The sequence below is a fragment of the Centroberyx gerrardi genome, chromosome 17 (assembly GCF_048128805.1).
Source record: "Centroberyx gerrardi isolate f3 chromosome 17, fCenGer3.hap1.cur.20231027, whole genome shotgun sequence".
NCBI classification, from domain to species: Eukaryota; Metazoa; Chordata; class Actinopteri; order Beryciformes; family Berycidae; genus Centroberyx; species Centroberyx gerrardi.
The window spans coordinates 17,249,877-17,265,142 of NC_136013.1; the positions used below are offsets into that span (position 1 = coordinate 17,249,877).

General features: G+C 45.7%; 1 protein-coding gene across 3 annotated transcripts in view; it reads right to left on the minus strand.

The window, feature by feature from the left end:
- Window positions 1-262: 262 nt before the first annotated feature.
- ldlrap1b (low density lipoprotein receptor adaptor protein 1b) overlaps window positions 263-15,266 on the minus strand; it is a 31,642-nt gene continuing 16,638 nt past the window's right edge. Inside the window, exons 3-9 of one of the 3 annotated variants that reach the window (XM_071900187.2) lie at window positions 15,122-15,234; window positions 12,398-12,512; window positions 11,488-11,560; window positions 7,862-7,957; window positions 5,235-5,329; window positions 4,627-4,661; window positions 263-1,451 (exon numbers count right to left, since the gene is read on the minus strand). In XM_071900187.2, the coding sequence (XP_071756288.1) occupies window positions 1,307-1,451; window positions 4,627-4,661; window positions 5,235-5,329; window positions 7,862-7,957; window positions 11,488-11,560; window positions 12,398-12,512; window positions 15,122-15,234 (672 nt within the window). In that variant the 3' untranslated portion in view covers window positions 263-1,306. Of the gene's footprint in view, window positions 1,452-4,626; window positions 4,662-5,195; window positions 5,330-7,861; window positions 7,958-11,487; window positions 11,561-12,397; window positions 12,513-15,121; window positions 15,235-15,266 lie in introns of all 3 variants that reach the window. The other 2 variants (XM_078289510.1, XM_071900179.2) reach the window with 2 other exon arrangements.

Consider the following 15,266-nt stretch of genomic DNA (forward strand, 5'->3'; position numbering starts at 1 on the left):
AAAAAAAAAACAAGAAATCATCTCGCCATATATATTTATATATACGTTCACCCTGAAATGATGCGGTCACTTTAGACAATTTCCAGGCTACAATGATACAACAGACCATATTAGGCCATTTAGCCTATTGACTTCCATGCATGGATCGCATTCAGAGTCAAGATCCAAGTAAATGCAAATGAATGGCAACGATATCTTGAGGCCGTTGGGGCTGGGTGTAGATCTGAGTTTATAATAAAAATGGCAAAATCTGATACTGGAATAAATCAAATATCACACACACTTTCATTTTTATTGAACTTTATGTGAATTACTCAATTAAATTAATTTCAAACATTAACAAAATTCCAAAGATAACACTGGGAACCATCCCCAGAAAAATAGTAAACTAGCAAAATCATTGCAACATTATAATTTAACATACAGTGGTATATAAGCCTAAATAATAATGAGCTTGAAGGTTATTGACGGTAAATTCCCCTACATGAGATATGTGCTTTAGAGATGTATGAATGTGGAGTGCAAAAATAGGTTTTGCATTACAAAAAAAAAATAGGATTGTCATTTTGTCCTCATCTATTTCTCACGCACATACGCTTATACCAAACACGCACACACAATTTTTAAAGCCTTTGTTGCCCAACCAAAGGCTGAAGCCTTGAAGCACATAACAGGTAGTAACTTTATTTTTCTCCATTTTTCCCCATCACTACAACTGGTGGCTTTGTAACGTTCACCAGTGAATGTTTCCCTCTAATCCAGTTACAGCTCTCCATCTGTAAGTAAATGAAATATAAATGTGACAGCACCCTTGTTGACCTTTACATCACTTAATGAACTGTGCCAAACTCAACACATACATCATAGTTGTCATATCTCAGTTTGTACATATATACACACATACTTTCTTAAATGCCATGTACACAAAGACATACAGTATGCAAACATACCATTACGTACAATGAGTGGATAAACAGAAAACATAAAGAAACTAATACACTGACTGTAACAAACATCAAATGACTGCATGTTTTTTTCATAGAAAAGGGATAAATTGGTTTGTATTGCTTTGGTCTGTTGTGTGAGCAGCCAGCTCATCTTGCCCTCCTCTGGTCAGGTAGATGCAGTAGCATCCACAGCCACTAGACGGCGCCACTGAGAGGACTTGGCAGCAAGGAAAAGGTGGGAAACCCCACTGATGTCACCAGTGTCCGTTTTGCCACTTTTCCACAGTTTCCAACCATGTATTGCCCACCATTTCTCCTCATCTTTCCCTGGTTTTCCCCTTTGCGGTGGCGGCTTCACCTTAGAACCCAAAACCGTCCTTTTGTTCGGCGAGGTCCGTGTCCGCTTGGTCCCATTTGCCTGGGGACAGGCACTCTTCAGTGTTCAAGTCCTGAGGGTTTACCCCAATGTCCAGGACCTGGGGGTTAGTGCGAGACTCAGCGAGTCTGGGGGAACAGAACAAAGAGTGAGACATTTCATTTAGCACCTTCATCAGACAAGGAAACTACTATGATGACACCAGTGCAGTGATCAAAATTAGGATCATCTATGAAATGTAAAATGTATGAGAAATGGTATGAGCTAGACCTTCAAAGTGTCTAAATATCTAGAGACATCACAGTTAAACATAGTCATAAGAACAATGTGTTGTGTGTACAGCATGTATGGACAGATACTAAAGTTATGAACACAGTGACACCGCTATTAATCTAGTGCTTTTGATGAAGAACAGCAGAGCCACAATGGCCAACAAAATGGTTCCCTAGGTGACAATCACATGACAACCCTACATGAGACTGCCGTGACAAACACACACGACACCTCTACATACACAAAAACCTCCTTTGAACATGTCAAAGCTACACATGAACACACACACCGCTTCGGCTCACCATGACATCACTCATTCAGTGATGCGGCAGCAACGGAGAGTGCAATGCTGATGGCCGTGAGGCGGAGAAACACAAAACACTTGTGATGAGGACGTGGACAGTGAAGTGACTACATCAAGTACGTCGAACAGGATTCTGAGCCGTGTTAATGGTATATGGCCTCAGGATGACATGTGAAACTACTTGTGTCCCAATTACTTTGTCGGAACATAAATACTCAGACAGATGAGCGGGCTTGCACAGGGAGACAGCAAATTGTTTTTGAAGTGGGAGTGAATGGCGGGGTGACTACGGAGGGATGGGGTGGAGGTAACTAGATCCAGTGAATGGCGTTGTTACCTGAGTAGGATTCAAAGCTATCCAGACTGCGGCTGGGGGTGCAAAGGAAACATCACAAGTCAGGCAATGCTTGGCATTTATACATTTTTGCGGATGCTGTGTTCCGAACTGTCTTACAATAAAGCGAGTGCATACATTTGTGAGTGGCCACAGTAGGAATCAAGTTCCTATTCCCGATAGTATCATGCTCTTCCAGTTGAGCTACACAAGGCAATAATCTCACGGTCAAGCATATTTGACAACTAGAATGCTAACTGACCTCAGTCCCATCTTTCTCAAACCCCATAGCAAAGCAAACATCACTACACCATAATGCATTTTGCCTTACTATGATCAATAGACACTGAAGAGCATTATATTTAGAAAGTGCATCAATCGTCTACAGCCAGCAGGTGGCAGTGCAGTCTCTCACATAAAGAATTATCCCAGATTCAACATATGAATTGGTCTTCAGTTAAGGAACACAAGGTGGAATAAGGTTTATGTGACAACATTACTTATACGACTCATAACTACACAGTAACAAATCAGTCCAACAGGACTAAAATAGATCACACATCAATTAAAATCAGATAAACTGAAAGGAACAGAAACACTGTTGTGATCAGTATTTTGGACTCTATCCCCACAGAATGAAATCCTTGGCCTTGCAGGAAGAGAACAGATGTTTTTGTGATGCTCAGATGTGCTGCCTATTACGCAACCCCCAGCATGTTGGGAGGGATAAGAAGCACAGGTGCCTGTAAACTGCCTTTTACGTACTGAGTGCTTCGCTAAAATTTAGGGCGGAAAGTCTGCCCCTACTTCACCTCTTTCCCTGAGGAGAAGGGAGGAAAGCAGAACCATAAACAATAAAAACCCTGCCAATCTGAAAGAGGTTTATATATAGCTCTTTCTCGAGGAGAACTCAAAGATCTTTTCCCCCCCAACTCTGCTGTTTATAGTCTTTTTTTTTTCCATCCTAAAATCCAGTCTCTAATTGCTTCGGGGAGCTTATTCAAAAAGTGCACTGACAACCAGGCACATTTACAAGTAAGGGCAAACAGATACTGGTACATCACAATCTGAAAGCAATCCACCAACATAGGGGATACTTCATGCCTTGCCCAACACCGTATGTGCTGCACATCAGCAATCATGTACAGTGAAGACAATACAAACACTATCATTCAGTAATATCCTAACTCACGGAGCCATGAATTGTCTGATTTTCTCTTCCCCACTTTAACACAGCTGAGCTCTGACTCCAATAGCAACTAGTGCATGTCTGTAATCGGCTTCTCCTGACGGACAAAGACTTGAACTGGGCCCTTGGGCCCCTGAATCTCCTTCAATTACGGAAATCTGCATCTGGATACATCACTGCTTGTGCTGGGAGCCTCCTCGTTAATCACAGAGTGGGAGATTAACGGCGTTGGGGTGTAATTACAGTGTGTGCAGACAAATAATCATCTGATAACGGGGCTAAAATGGCCTCTTAGTGCTTGATTACAGACTGTGGAGCACATTCTCCCTCCATTAAATGAAAGAGAGAAAGAGAGGAAGGCCACTGTCAAATTAGCAGAGGGAATGAAAAGCAGAGCCAGCGGAAATAAAAGCACTAATAAAAGGGTTGAATGAGTCTTCATGGTAGAGTCTAAAACAAATAGCAGTAAACAGTCGCACCACGCAACTAGACAGCAGGCTACCAAAGCTTATCTGGATGTGCTGCTGATACAGACTAAATGGGAGGTATTAATCACAGTGGACTCCAACATGATTCAGATTAGCTTGTGGATGGCATAAAATGAGTTTGAGGAGAATGCACTTGGGGATCTATCCTGTCAACTCTGAATCTGAGAATTATGGGACCTTAACTTCTCCTGAGTGCTTCCCCTTTTTCTGCTGCTTCTTTGTTTCCCTTATTTCTGTGCTTCTATCCCACCACACTTCTATGGCTTTTGGCATTTCGCAACCAAACTAAGCACATTCATAGTTGCACCATCTAAAAAGAACTCACGAGTACTCTGACCTGAAATAGATTTTCTTTTGCTTTTGTGATCTAAATACCACTACAGTATGCGTCCCTCAACAGAACCCATTTGTAATCACAGGCTTCCTGAAATTTGCCTTTGAGAGAGCTTCTGTGAAATCAGTGTGGGCCTGAGATGGTGGTAAACGGAGCCTACGAAAGCAGCATGACTCAGGGCGGGTGTCTGCTGTGCCGGGGCCTGTAAACCGAGCCAGTCTCCTGGCTGTGGGAGCGCACCGCGATGAGCCAAGCAGAGGGAGTGGCAGCGTTTATTATGAGAGCAGCCCAAACCGCGGGTGGCTATTTCCAGAACACAGTTTGTGTGGCTGTTTAACAGAGCCTGGGCATTGTGGAAACCAAATCCAAACGCCTTCTCACCTTGAGAAAGCCTCGTCCAGACCGTCCTCCAACTCCTGCCAGACAAAACACATACATGTTGGTTCACAGAGGCAAAGTTTGTGTCAGGAGAGACAGTAAGTAAACAGTGTTTATTTAGGAAAATGTTTGCTTGTGTGAGCAGCTGTGCTATTACACCTGTGGTTTAGGAAAACTATAAATAGAGGGTCTGGGTTATAATAAGTCAGTGCATTCACACATGCGTGCGCACACACACACACAAATCACCTCTCCCCACCTTTCTCTAACCTTTTCATGTGGTCTTGATAGGTTAATGTAGGCTTAGGGCCCCACTCCCTGTCCAGCTATGTGGACCATCTGATAAGGCAGGTTCTGTTCAATGCACTATTGTGTAACTCTAACTCAACATACCAGCACTATAAATACAGAATACACTCCTGTGAATATAACAGGTATACCGCCAGGCACTTTGGCCAATTAAGTATTGTTACCCTTTTACCCATAAAATGCCAATATTCCATTCCCATCTTATCAAGCCCCAACAGCTGGTTATGACTGAACCTTACTGACCAGCCCAACTCTTGTCTTACCCATACAGTATTGTTGTTCTCTGTTGCGGGGTTATGCACCATAAAGGGATCCGGTTCGGTCTCCATTGTTCCTGAGTGGACCAGTGCTGCATTGGCCCCCTCTGCCAAGTCCAGAAGTTTCCCTGTGGCCACTTCTGCAACACATACCAAACACACAAACAATGTCAAATGTAAGGGATTAGACATCATTCACATACAAAGGCATACAAATATAGATGCAATCTACAACTTCGCCATAAGGTTAAATTCCTATTGACTTGCATTATTGCAGTAATAAGTGTTAGCCAAGAGTAAACAGCGTGATTATGAAGATAAATTTGCTCCATATCACCATTTGCTGGGCTCTTGTGATTATTGTACACCCTTGTAACAGTAAACAGAAGCATGTGTGCACAAAGGCTATGACGCCATTCATTAGGGTCCAATTTTCCTTATTAAGCCTCTAATGTATTTCATCGATGTGGCCATCTGTGGATTGTCACTTGGTGATAAGTGGGTATGGAGTAACCCCCTGACTTGCACACCGAACCACAGAGACACCAGTGGTCTCTAATGTGATTGGCTTCTAATGGTCGTGCTGGATGATTAATGTGTGTCAATAATGTGTGTAAACCTGAATTTCAAGCTATTCCTTATAGGCTGATGTTGTCTGTTGAGAAGAGAACGGTCAAAACTCAATGACCTCTCCATGTCTCTATTACTATCACTACTCAAGTCGGTTAAGCACCCTCTTCTATCTCGACCCTTTATTATCCTAAAATGACTTTTTCCCCATTATGCACGGCTCCCCAAAAGAGAGAGGCTCATAAATGACCGAGTCAGCCTGCAGAAGCAGTTCCCCTCAACCCGGTCTCTCCATCAACACTGGCTCAATGGCATTTAAAGCATTTTCCCTTTCATGAAGGAGGCAATTATCTCAGGGACTGGTCATCTGATATGACCGTCCCAGGGAGAGGAGGGATCGCGGGTCATCTGACTGTAATGCTTCCAAGTTAATAGCTTGGATGTTTGGGGAGGTGATCGTGGGGTTTGGGAACCCTGGAGCACCCGGCTGGCACATTTGACCCAGGGCAGCGGAGCAGACGGGGTGAGTCTCAAGGAAGCTAAATCCCCTTTCATAATCAGGGCAGCACAGGGAACAATGGCATCTAAATTTTGCGGCCACAAACAGACTGACACACGCACAGGCTACTGCGACAGGCAGGAAGCTGGGGGAGAGTTGGAGGTATCATGTCTCATGAATAAAGCTGAATCGACTGACAACACCACTCACTGATACCGACAGTCTCTCTGACTCAGTAGGGTGAATTCTATCAGCCAAAGTGAAGGCTACACAAACGTAACCTTCTGTTAGCAGTAAAGCCCTGCTGTCCCCAATCACCTCTTAAGGGCTGACGATGAAAACCTTTGGCAACAGAGAAACGGTCAGCCTATTTCTGAAAAAGCACTCAGGAGCTCCCAAAACTGCATTACTCTGCTGTGCAATTATGCCATTTTACTTGACAGAAATCCCATCCATGGGCAGCCAAATGTCCCGCTGAATGCTCAGTGGGATAATGCTACTCCAAACGTACTACACCAAGCTTCTCTGTTACCACAATCTGTTTCCAAGGCCCATTTTGGTGAATCTTCTCACTAGGGATCATCCCAAAAACCAAAATGTTGCATATCCAGGGCCACGGCCCCACATAAACAGTGTCAGAGCAGATTTAGAGAGATCCTACTCTGGCTGAGGGCCACCTGGCCGGGCGAAGGGGAAGCGCAGTGCTAAGCTGAAGTTTTCAGACATTTTTGGAGTTGACCTGCCTCAGAGTGAAACCTCCATCCCCCAAAAGTTCAGTGAAAATGCTAATATTGGCCATTGGCATGAAAAGTGTCTTTCACATCCGCCCCTCAGACACAGACGGGCATGCACAAAGACACAGACACACAAATGGAAAGGGTTATGTAGAATTATTGTAGAGCCATTGTGCCGCTGGCAAAAGGATGCTACTCATCGCATCTTATCTTAGGCTGTGGATAATACATGGAGCTAATAAGGCCTCAAGGTTGTCTGGCTCAGTGACCGTCAACAGCATGTTTAGAGGAACTGACTCGCGTCTCAAGTCGTGGATTCCTGGAATATGACTGCATAGAAAATCTGATAGAACAAGAACAGTCGGGTCATGGAAAATGTAGGCCCCTTTCATGCTTTCCAAACAAACAGCGCTGTGGTTGTGCTTCCAGAGTGCCAAAGAATATGACCGTTTGTCTCTTTAGTCTTCCATGGAGAGTTTTCTAATATCAGAAAATGTCACTGGGACAGCCTGGGGGATTGGTGAACCAAGACTTTTTTTAATGGATCTACAACGTGGCAAAGGAGCCTTCTCTCTTCCAAATTGAAGAGAGCATCATCATTACCATTATCATCATAATCATCCTAAAAATGTCAAATATACTAAATGCATATGGTGACATTTGCTGTTCGTTTTAATGATGACAGATTCTTCATAATAAGGACAACCAAAAAAAAAAAACGCAGATTGTTGTGAGCTGACCTGCGGCACCAATATAGGCCAACCTTTGAGGAGTGGTTGAATAGCGTTCTTCCCCTGAGGCTACGATTGCTGTGACAGAGAGAGTGGGGGAGAGGGAGAAAGATGTGATGATGGGCGACACCGACTCACCTCCTCCCTTCAGGCTGCCCAGGCTGGCCGAGCTCTCCGACTGGGAGCTGCTGGCTCCTTCTCCGTCTGAGCCCGACTTCACTCGCTTCTCTTTCTCTGTGTGGAGAACAGCAGGGGGTTGGGGGGAGAGAGAGCAGTCAGCAAAATACAGCGAGGCACTAATCAGGAACTCGCATCCGCGGGGTTAGAGGTGAAAGCCCTCGCAGTGCTTTGTCAAGGGAACTGTTTACTTCTCTAGCTGCTGAAAAAGTTTCGCTAGCCATGCGTATAATGTCCGTAAACAAACTGGTAGAACTTAATTGGCAGATAAAGCGATGGCTATTTCTCAAGCAACTGGCCAGCTGAAACATTTTTAACAGGCTCCACGATTAATACAGCAGCCAATAACCACAGCATGTAAACAGCGGAGAAAGAAAACACTATTCACTTCTGCCTCAAGAGCAAGACAGGCAATTTCTACCACTCTGCTATCAAGTGGCATCTGGGTCAGATGGATAAAGCTCTCTGTTCGCTCCAAACCTTCTCACCTGCTGAGAGCGGGGCTTAAAACACAGTGTAGGTCACCAACTCCAACAGACGAGAGCATCCTTATATTTCCTGCACAATGCTGCTCTCCCCGACTCAATCAGTCTAGTACCAGCTTTCTGAGGCACTTTCAAAGAAAAAAAGTCTGAAACTATTCTAAGTCTAGGGGGATGTGTGGAGGCGCACACACACTCCGTCTCTCAAACTCACAAACGTACACATAAACACACATCCGCCTTACCTACAGTATCAACATTTCCCCTGGCGTGAAGGTAAGGTAGATGCAATCCTTCCGAGTCGCTCAGGAAAACATGAGACGCTCTGCGCAAGTGTGATAACTCCTCCAAAGGGCCCAGCTGCTGACCCACTGTAACTCATACGTCCAATAATGTGGCTAGAGATTAAATGCCCATTCCAGCCTATCCCTCAAGGGAGCTGCTTACAGTAAGGAGGCGTTTTATGATTTCTTAACCATCCTTGGTCTGGAAAATAAAAACAGCCTCCACTTTGGAACCATCCCATTCCCCATGAGAGCCACAGTAGCTTAGTGATGGCTGCATTATAAACCCTTCCCTGGGTACCTGTTTCCCCCCCATGGTCTTACCAGTGCACAGTTTTCTGTCTGACTGAGTGCGAAACTACTGCTAGACATGGAAACAACTCCAAAGGATATGCCAGTTCAAAGCTAGCTGTAGTGTTCACAGTGAATACTCTACGAACCCAGACTTCTTATACATAAACACGGGAGCGACGGTATAGTGAAATGTGGGTCAGGCACGTGTAGTGGGCTGTAGAGAACCAATGTGGGGGGCGGAGAAGAGTTTGTAAGAAACGAGCAACAAACTAGACACAGTTAGACACCCCCCTTGCTTTTCCTTGCCCCGATCCTCTGGGGTCTTGTAACTTGCATGTAACCGCCTCAAAAGGGTTTTTTTCCTCTCCAGTTCTCTCCCCATCTCGCTCCCTTCTTCTCTGCCACAAGAGAACACCACCACTGCGTTCTGAAAGATATTCTTTCCTTTGCCCTCCACAACCCCCCCAACCAGCTCTGCCTCCGTTCTCCTTCATCAGTGACATTGTATTGAACGAGACGAAAAAAACACAGCTTGGCAAATTAGACGGGTTACCAGGCTCGCCTCTCTGAGCAGACTAAGAGCAGGAGAGGAGACGGAGAATGGGGAGAGAGGAAAAGCGAGCGAGAGATAAAGGGGAGGGGAAAGGGAGACGGGGAAGGAAAGTGAAGCGAGGGAGTAAGGTGAAAGAGTGGAGTCGAGAGGGCTGAAGAGAAGGCTGCACGCACTAATTTGCAGTTTTTAATATTCAACTCGGAAATGCGGAGAGCCAAACGAAGAGGCGTGGAGCGAGAAGCCCATGGCCTTGATCTTTGGAAAAATAACCCCCCAAAAAACATGGAAAATGCGCCCAAATTAATATATTCGTAAACGCCACAGTAGAGAAGCAGTAGAAATGTGGAGTAAATCAAAGAGGGGGGTTGATTTTTGTTACTGTGTATGTGTGTGTGTCTCTAAAGGGTTGAATAAATAAGCTCGCCTTCACTTTCTCAGACAGGATCAATGGCACTGGCACCAAAGCTGTCGGGGGGGTCGCTGACACTGACACACAATCATTTTCGTTTCCCTCTCGCACACTCCCCCATCACAACGCCCACCCTACCCCCCCTCCCCCTTCATGCTCTCTTGCCCTCTCTCCTCATCCCCATCCCCCTCTTTCCCCTCCCCTCTTCTTCACCCATCTCCCTGACGGTAATAAACACAGACGAGTGCTGGGATTGGGGGTGGGGGCTTCAGACAGGGAAAAGAAAACAAGTCGACGAGGGGGAATCGAGGTGCCAGGTGCAGAACCGGATTGACAGCAACAACACACGTTCCCGAGATTCAAGGTGTGCGCACAAGGCGGCACACGAGTCGCAGATGGGAGACACGGTGATATAGTAACCGCCCACATTATGTGGCAAAGCCCCCCTGAGGACCTCTCATTTAAATGGGAGTCATACATGCAGTAAATTACATGCATGTTCTGCTGAGCTGTACAAAAGAGTGAGGGGCTGTGTGTGACACCGTCCTTACACAGCACTTTGAACGTCTGCCGTGTCCACATCGGTGCCTGAGCGCAAGTGTCAGCCTGTCTTCTGAGCGTAGTCTGCTATTAAGGACTAGAGTAGAATGTTTTAGAAGTTTGACATGAAACGGAAAAAAATATATAAATTGATAATGAGGAGATAACATTTTTATAGAGCAGGGAGCAGTGTGAGGGAGGAAAGAAGAAATATATCCGGGGAAAATCCCGGCTCCCACACATCTGAGTCCCGTTCTCACCATAAGCAGTAACAGTAAAGGAAGCGGAGAAGATTTACTCCAGCCAGCCGGCCCACCTCTGCCCCGGGCTAGCCTTAATTCCTCTCTTCCCTTCTCCTGTCAATACCTAGATGAGTCTTTAACCATGACTGAGTTGCCCTTAAAGAAGCTTCACTAAACTACACCAGGTCTCACTGTTCTCCGGGCTATGATTTAACCGCTGGATGGGGGACTGCTCCAATCAATGTGGACATTCCTCTGAGTGACTGTGTGTGTGTGTGTGTGTGTGTGTGTGTGAGACAACAGTGACAGGTGGGAGCGGCCAAACACTGCTCCAGTATTTCACATGACACTTTTGGAGGGGTGGGGTGGGGGGGGGGAAGTGTCAAGGCTAAGTCCAGGGGTAGACGGGAAAAATGTATGTTGCCACATTGTCCGGGAAATCGCAGTGTCAAAGACAGGCTCATTGTTTGGCCGCCCGATGCTCCCACCATGTACGAGGATAAAAGATAGTTACAGTAAACGTGGAGAATAACAACAGTGGGGGAGGATGGTAATGAGAGAGCAAGAGTGAGAGACAGCGAGGGAGCGGGAGAATGAGAAAGAGACTAAAGGGGGAAAAAAAGAAAGAGAGAGAGAATGAAGAACCAACAGCGAAGGAGAAAGTGAGGTACGGCACAAAAGAGAGGGAGACGGGGGGAGAGAGGAGTGGTGGAGGAGGAAGACGGGGGAACGGTTCCACTCAGCCGTCACACTCCTCCGGTCGTCGGGGGCGACCATGCGTACCTTCTTTGGCAGCCTGCCAGAACTCGAACGCCACTCTGAAAGCCTGAGCCACTGTTAGTGTTACCGCCTGGGCCTAGTAGAGAGAGAGAGAGAGGGAGGGAGAGAGAGAGAGAGAAAGAGACAGACACAGAGGGGTAAAAGAAAAAAGGAAGATGAATAACACACAAACTCATCAAATCTATGGAAGGGCAATTGCGGGAAGGGAAGGAACTCTGTATTACAGGGCCGGTGATAAAAACAGGAACCAATCACCGACACGAGGAGGAGTTCCTTAACAGATACTTGAAGAGGAGGAAGAGAAACCCAGGGGCTCCATGACGAGTTGTTTATGGAGCTGGGAGGATACGTGGCCTTTTGGCCAGAACAAAATTAGCGAGGGGAAGGAAGGGGAGGGAGTGGCTCGCTCATTCAGCAAACCTCCAGGGACGGAGGAAATGCTGGAGAGGGATGACAGCCTCCCCTCCCTTCATGTTCTGCCTCCTTCCTTTTCTCCAGAAAGACAGAATCGCACACATACAAGTAAAGTGCGACTCAAAGTGGCAGTGCAGGTATTTTGAGATCTCTTCGCAACATATCCATATGCATAAAGAGCTCTCCCCTCGATTGCCTGGAGCAAGGGTTGAGCTGAATGCCTGAATGTGCTGCATGCACAGATTGTAGCCTACAAACTCCATTTTGCCATGAATTTGTAAGTATTAGGATTAGGTAGTGAGATGGGCACACAGATATTTTAGCAGCTCTGCTGATCTAGTTGCTTTCAAACTGTCTGTGACCAGTTATAGAAGGTGACTGTGTGCAACTTAGGCGTTGACATGAACAGCGTAATGGAATACTTGGCCAAAACAGCCTACTTGTGTATACGGTGGGTAGAGTGCAGACACACACAGCCACACATACTCCTTTTACTTACCACTTTCCTCTTGGTGCAGAGGAAGGCATGGCACTCAAGGGTCTCGTTCTGTTGGCTCTGGACAATGTAGGCGAACACTTTGTCGTGCATCTTGTCCGCTGTGCAGTATGATATTCTGGAAGGGACACACACACAAACACAGACTTTTTTCAATAAAACCTAAGACTTTACAGAGCCGTCACAGATCAAGCGGGGCAATCAAGCAACTTCATCTCCACTAAGCCCTTAAGCTATTCCGCCAATCTGACTTAAACAGTTCAATCTCGCATTTCTCCCAACTACATTGAAGAAAAAAAATCCCTGCATACTCGGACCCAGCTGCACTATCAATCTCACCCCCCTGCACATGCCCAATACACTCATAGATTGCTGTGCGCAGGTACAGAGCTGAACAATATGAATTTTAACTGAACACGTGCAAAGGCCATCTGTGCTATTTCTCTGAAGGAATGCCATTCCTTTCTGCTCTTCCAACAAGTCACCACTCCGCTCTCCCACTGTGTCCACCTGTTTAACATTCGACTCACAGTGAGTTTTTAGACTGGGCCTGGACCCTTCACAGTACAGGCAAGAGGTTTTAGCTCTCTGAAAATGCACAAATCATGGCACTGTAAGCTTTGCAACCTTTGTTTCCATCACACACAGAGGGAGACAGGTGGTCCTGGCTTGCTGTGTTGTCTATTGAGGCGCAGGCCTGCACTCTTGAAGCCAATGAGATTCTTGTCTGTGGAGCATGTAAGAGAGTTATCAGTCTGGCTCCTCACAGCCTCAGGTGCAGAGTCGGGTCTTAAATGAATCTGCAATGTTCCACAAATAGCTTTGCTCCACTATTGGATCATGATCAATGATGTCATCACCCCGAGACCATAAGTGACAGGTGCACTGACCAGTTGGGGAGGGAGACCCAGAACGACGGAGGAAGGCTATAATGAATGTCTGCCATCTGTCCTTCTTTTTCTCCTTCCTACATCTGCAACGTGCTCCAACTGTGAACTTCACTGTGGGATGGTCACACATTCAGTTAACTAATGACTAAGGGGTATGAATGAGGAAAGGTGGTAAAAAAACAAAATAAAAGCGAGGGAGAAAAAAGTTTGGGGAGGTGCAAGAGCCACAGCTGCGGTGTGCGCGACACAGATGAGATTTACGGCAGATGTTGGGGAGGGAGAGCGTCGGGAAATTGGGTGTCTAGGCAAATCCATTTCTTTTATTGCTCGTCCATCTTCTTAGCAGATGTCTAGGGAAGAGGGCTCCAGCGGGGTTCGAGATACAACCGGCTGCTTTATGTCTTCACACCGTCCTGAGGTCACAGCTGGACTCGCCTCATGCAGTCAACCTTTTAATTGCTGCACTATTCATTTCAAAAGAGAGAATCCATCATCGTATCATTCCATTACAGACGCACTGCGTTGTGATAAAGGTGTTACATGCATTGGAATTTTTTTCTACTTATGCAGACTTAAAATAAAACAAATGCTGTTTTACCACTTGCTTATTAGATGTCTGAAATTTTTGTGATGTAAACTTTTGTCAGTGAATCAAAGTTGTAAATGAAAATTTATGTTGCAATACTATAATTCATAACCACATCTGATCAGTTTGAGCTTAGTATGTTTGAGTCATAGGATTCTTGTGCAGAAATCCACACAGTTTACAGCAACATAAATGCATTTTGGATTAAGTGTGATCCCGGCCTCTGAAGTGACGTTTGTTATTCTGCCTTGCCCCTCCTTTCAGGGAGGTTTGTATGAAGTGCTACTACTTAAGTTAAATTTGAAAAACTACTCCAGTGATGTAAAGAAGGGAGTTGAAATATAGACAGAAGTTGTATGCTAGAGAAATGCATTCCATCCTGGTGAATCTTCGCTACCTTGCCGGGCAATATTTGTTCAATGAAAACAAATGCAAAAGTGAACAGAATGGAATAATGTCGAAGTCAAGAGTCAAAAACTAAAGTCAAAAAGGAGGGGCTCCAAAACAGAAATCCCTCATGATCCACAGCATTCCAGGGCGAAGCTGGAACGATGGAAACATGGTCACTGAAGACAACTCGTCATTCAAACTGTTCTAGGATAACATGGGAAAACCGGCTGCCAAACATCGAGATCTTGTCCTCAATCTGCCAGCTTTTAGAAGAAATTATTCAACGTAGGCCTATTCATGCTGGAAGATATGATGGTCCCATCTCTCCTTGATAAGTAGATTCATAAATGTGGAATCTTAGAAAAGTGATTCAAGCTTGGCTGAGCCACTCATAAGCTCTGGGCTAATGGGGGTTAGGGCGCTCTAAGCACGCAAGCTGTGGCAGGCAAGTAGTTCTGTGTGATCTGTAGGCATTTACCAGAGAGGAAGGGTGTGGGTGTGTGTGGGTGTGTGTGTCAGTAATCACACCTGAGGTGAAAGCTCAGACATACAGCTGTTGCAGTGCTCTCCAGAGAGTTGAGAATGATGAGACACACTGTTGATAGACTGTGGATACTCTCTCTCTGTCACACACACACAGACACTTTATGTTGCCTGAGAGGACCACACCTCCCCACACTTCCAGCCTTCCAGTGATGGATGAGAACACAGGGGGAATAACAACTTTTGTTTTATTGCAGGTGATAAGGACAAACCGAGGAGGGTAGCATTTCATGACCGGGGCCGCCCAACTGAGTCAGGGACACGGAATGTGTCAGGAGCATTAACAATCACCTGCGGGGCGGAGAGAGGAAGACTGACCTGTATATGGAGATGTTTTCTATCAGCTGGTTGGAGGCACTGTCGTAAAGGATGATTCCCCGCGGGGAGACTGTTAACGTGACTTTCTGGAGTTTTTTGCCACTGGCTTTGGCCTGGAAGGAAGGGAAGGGAGAGGGAGAAAGAA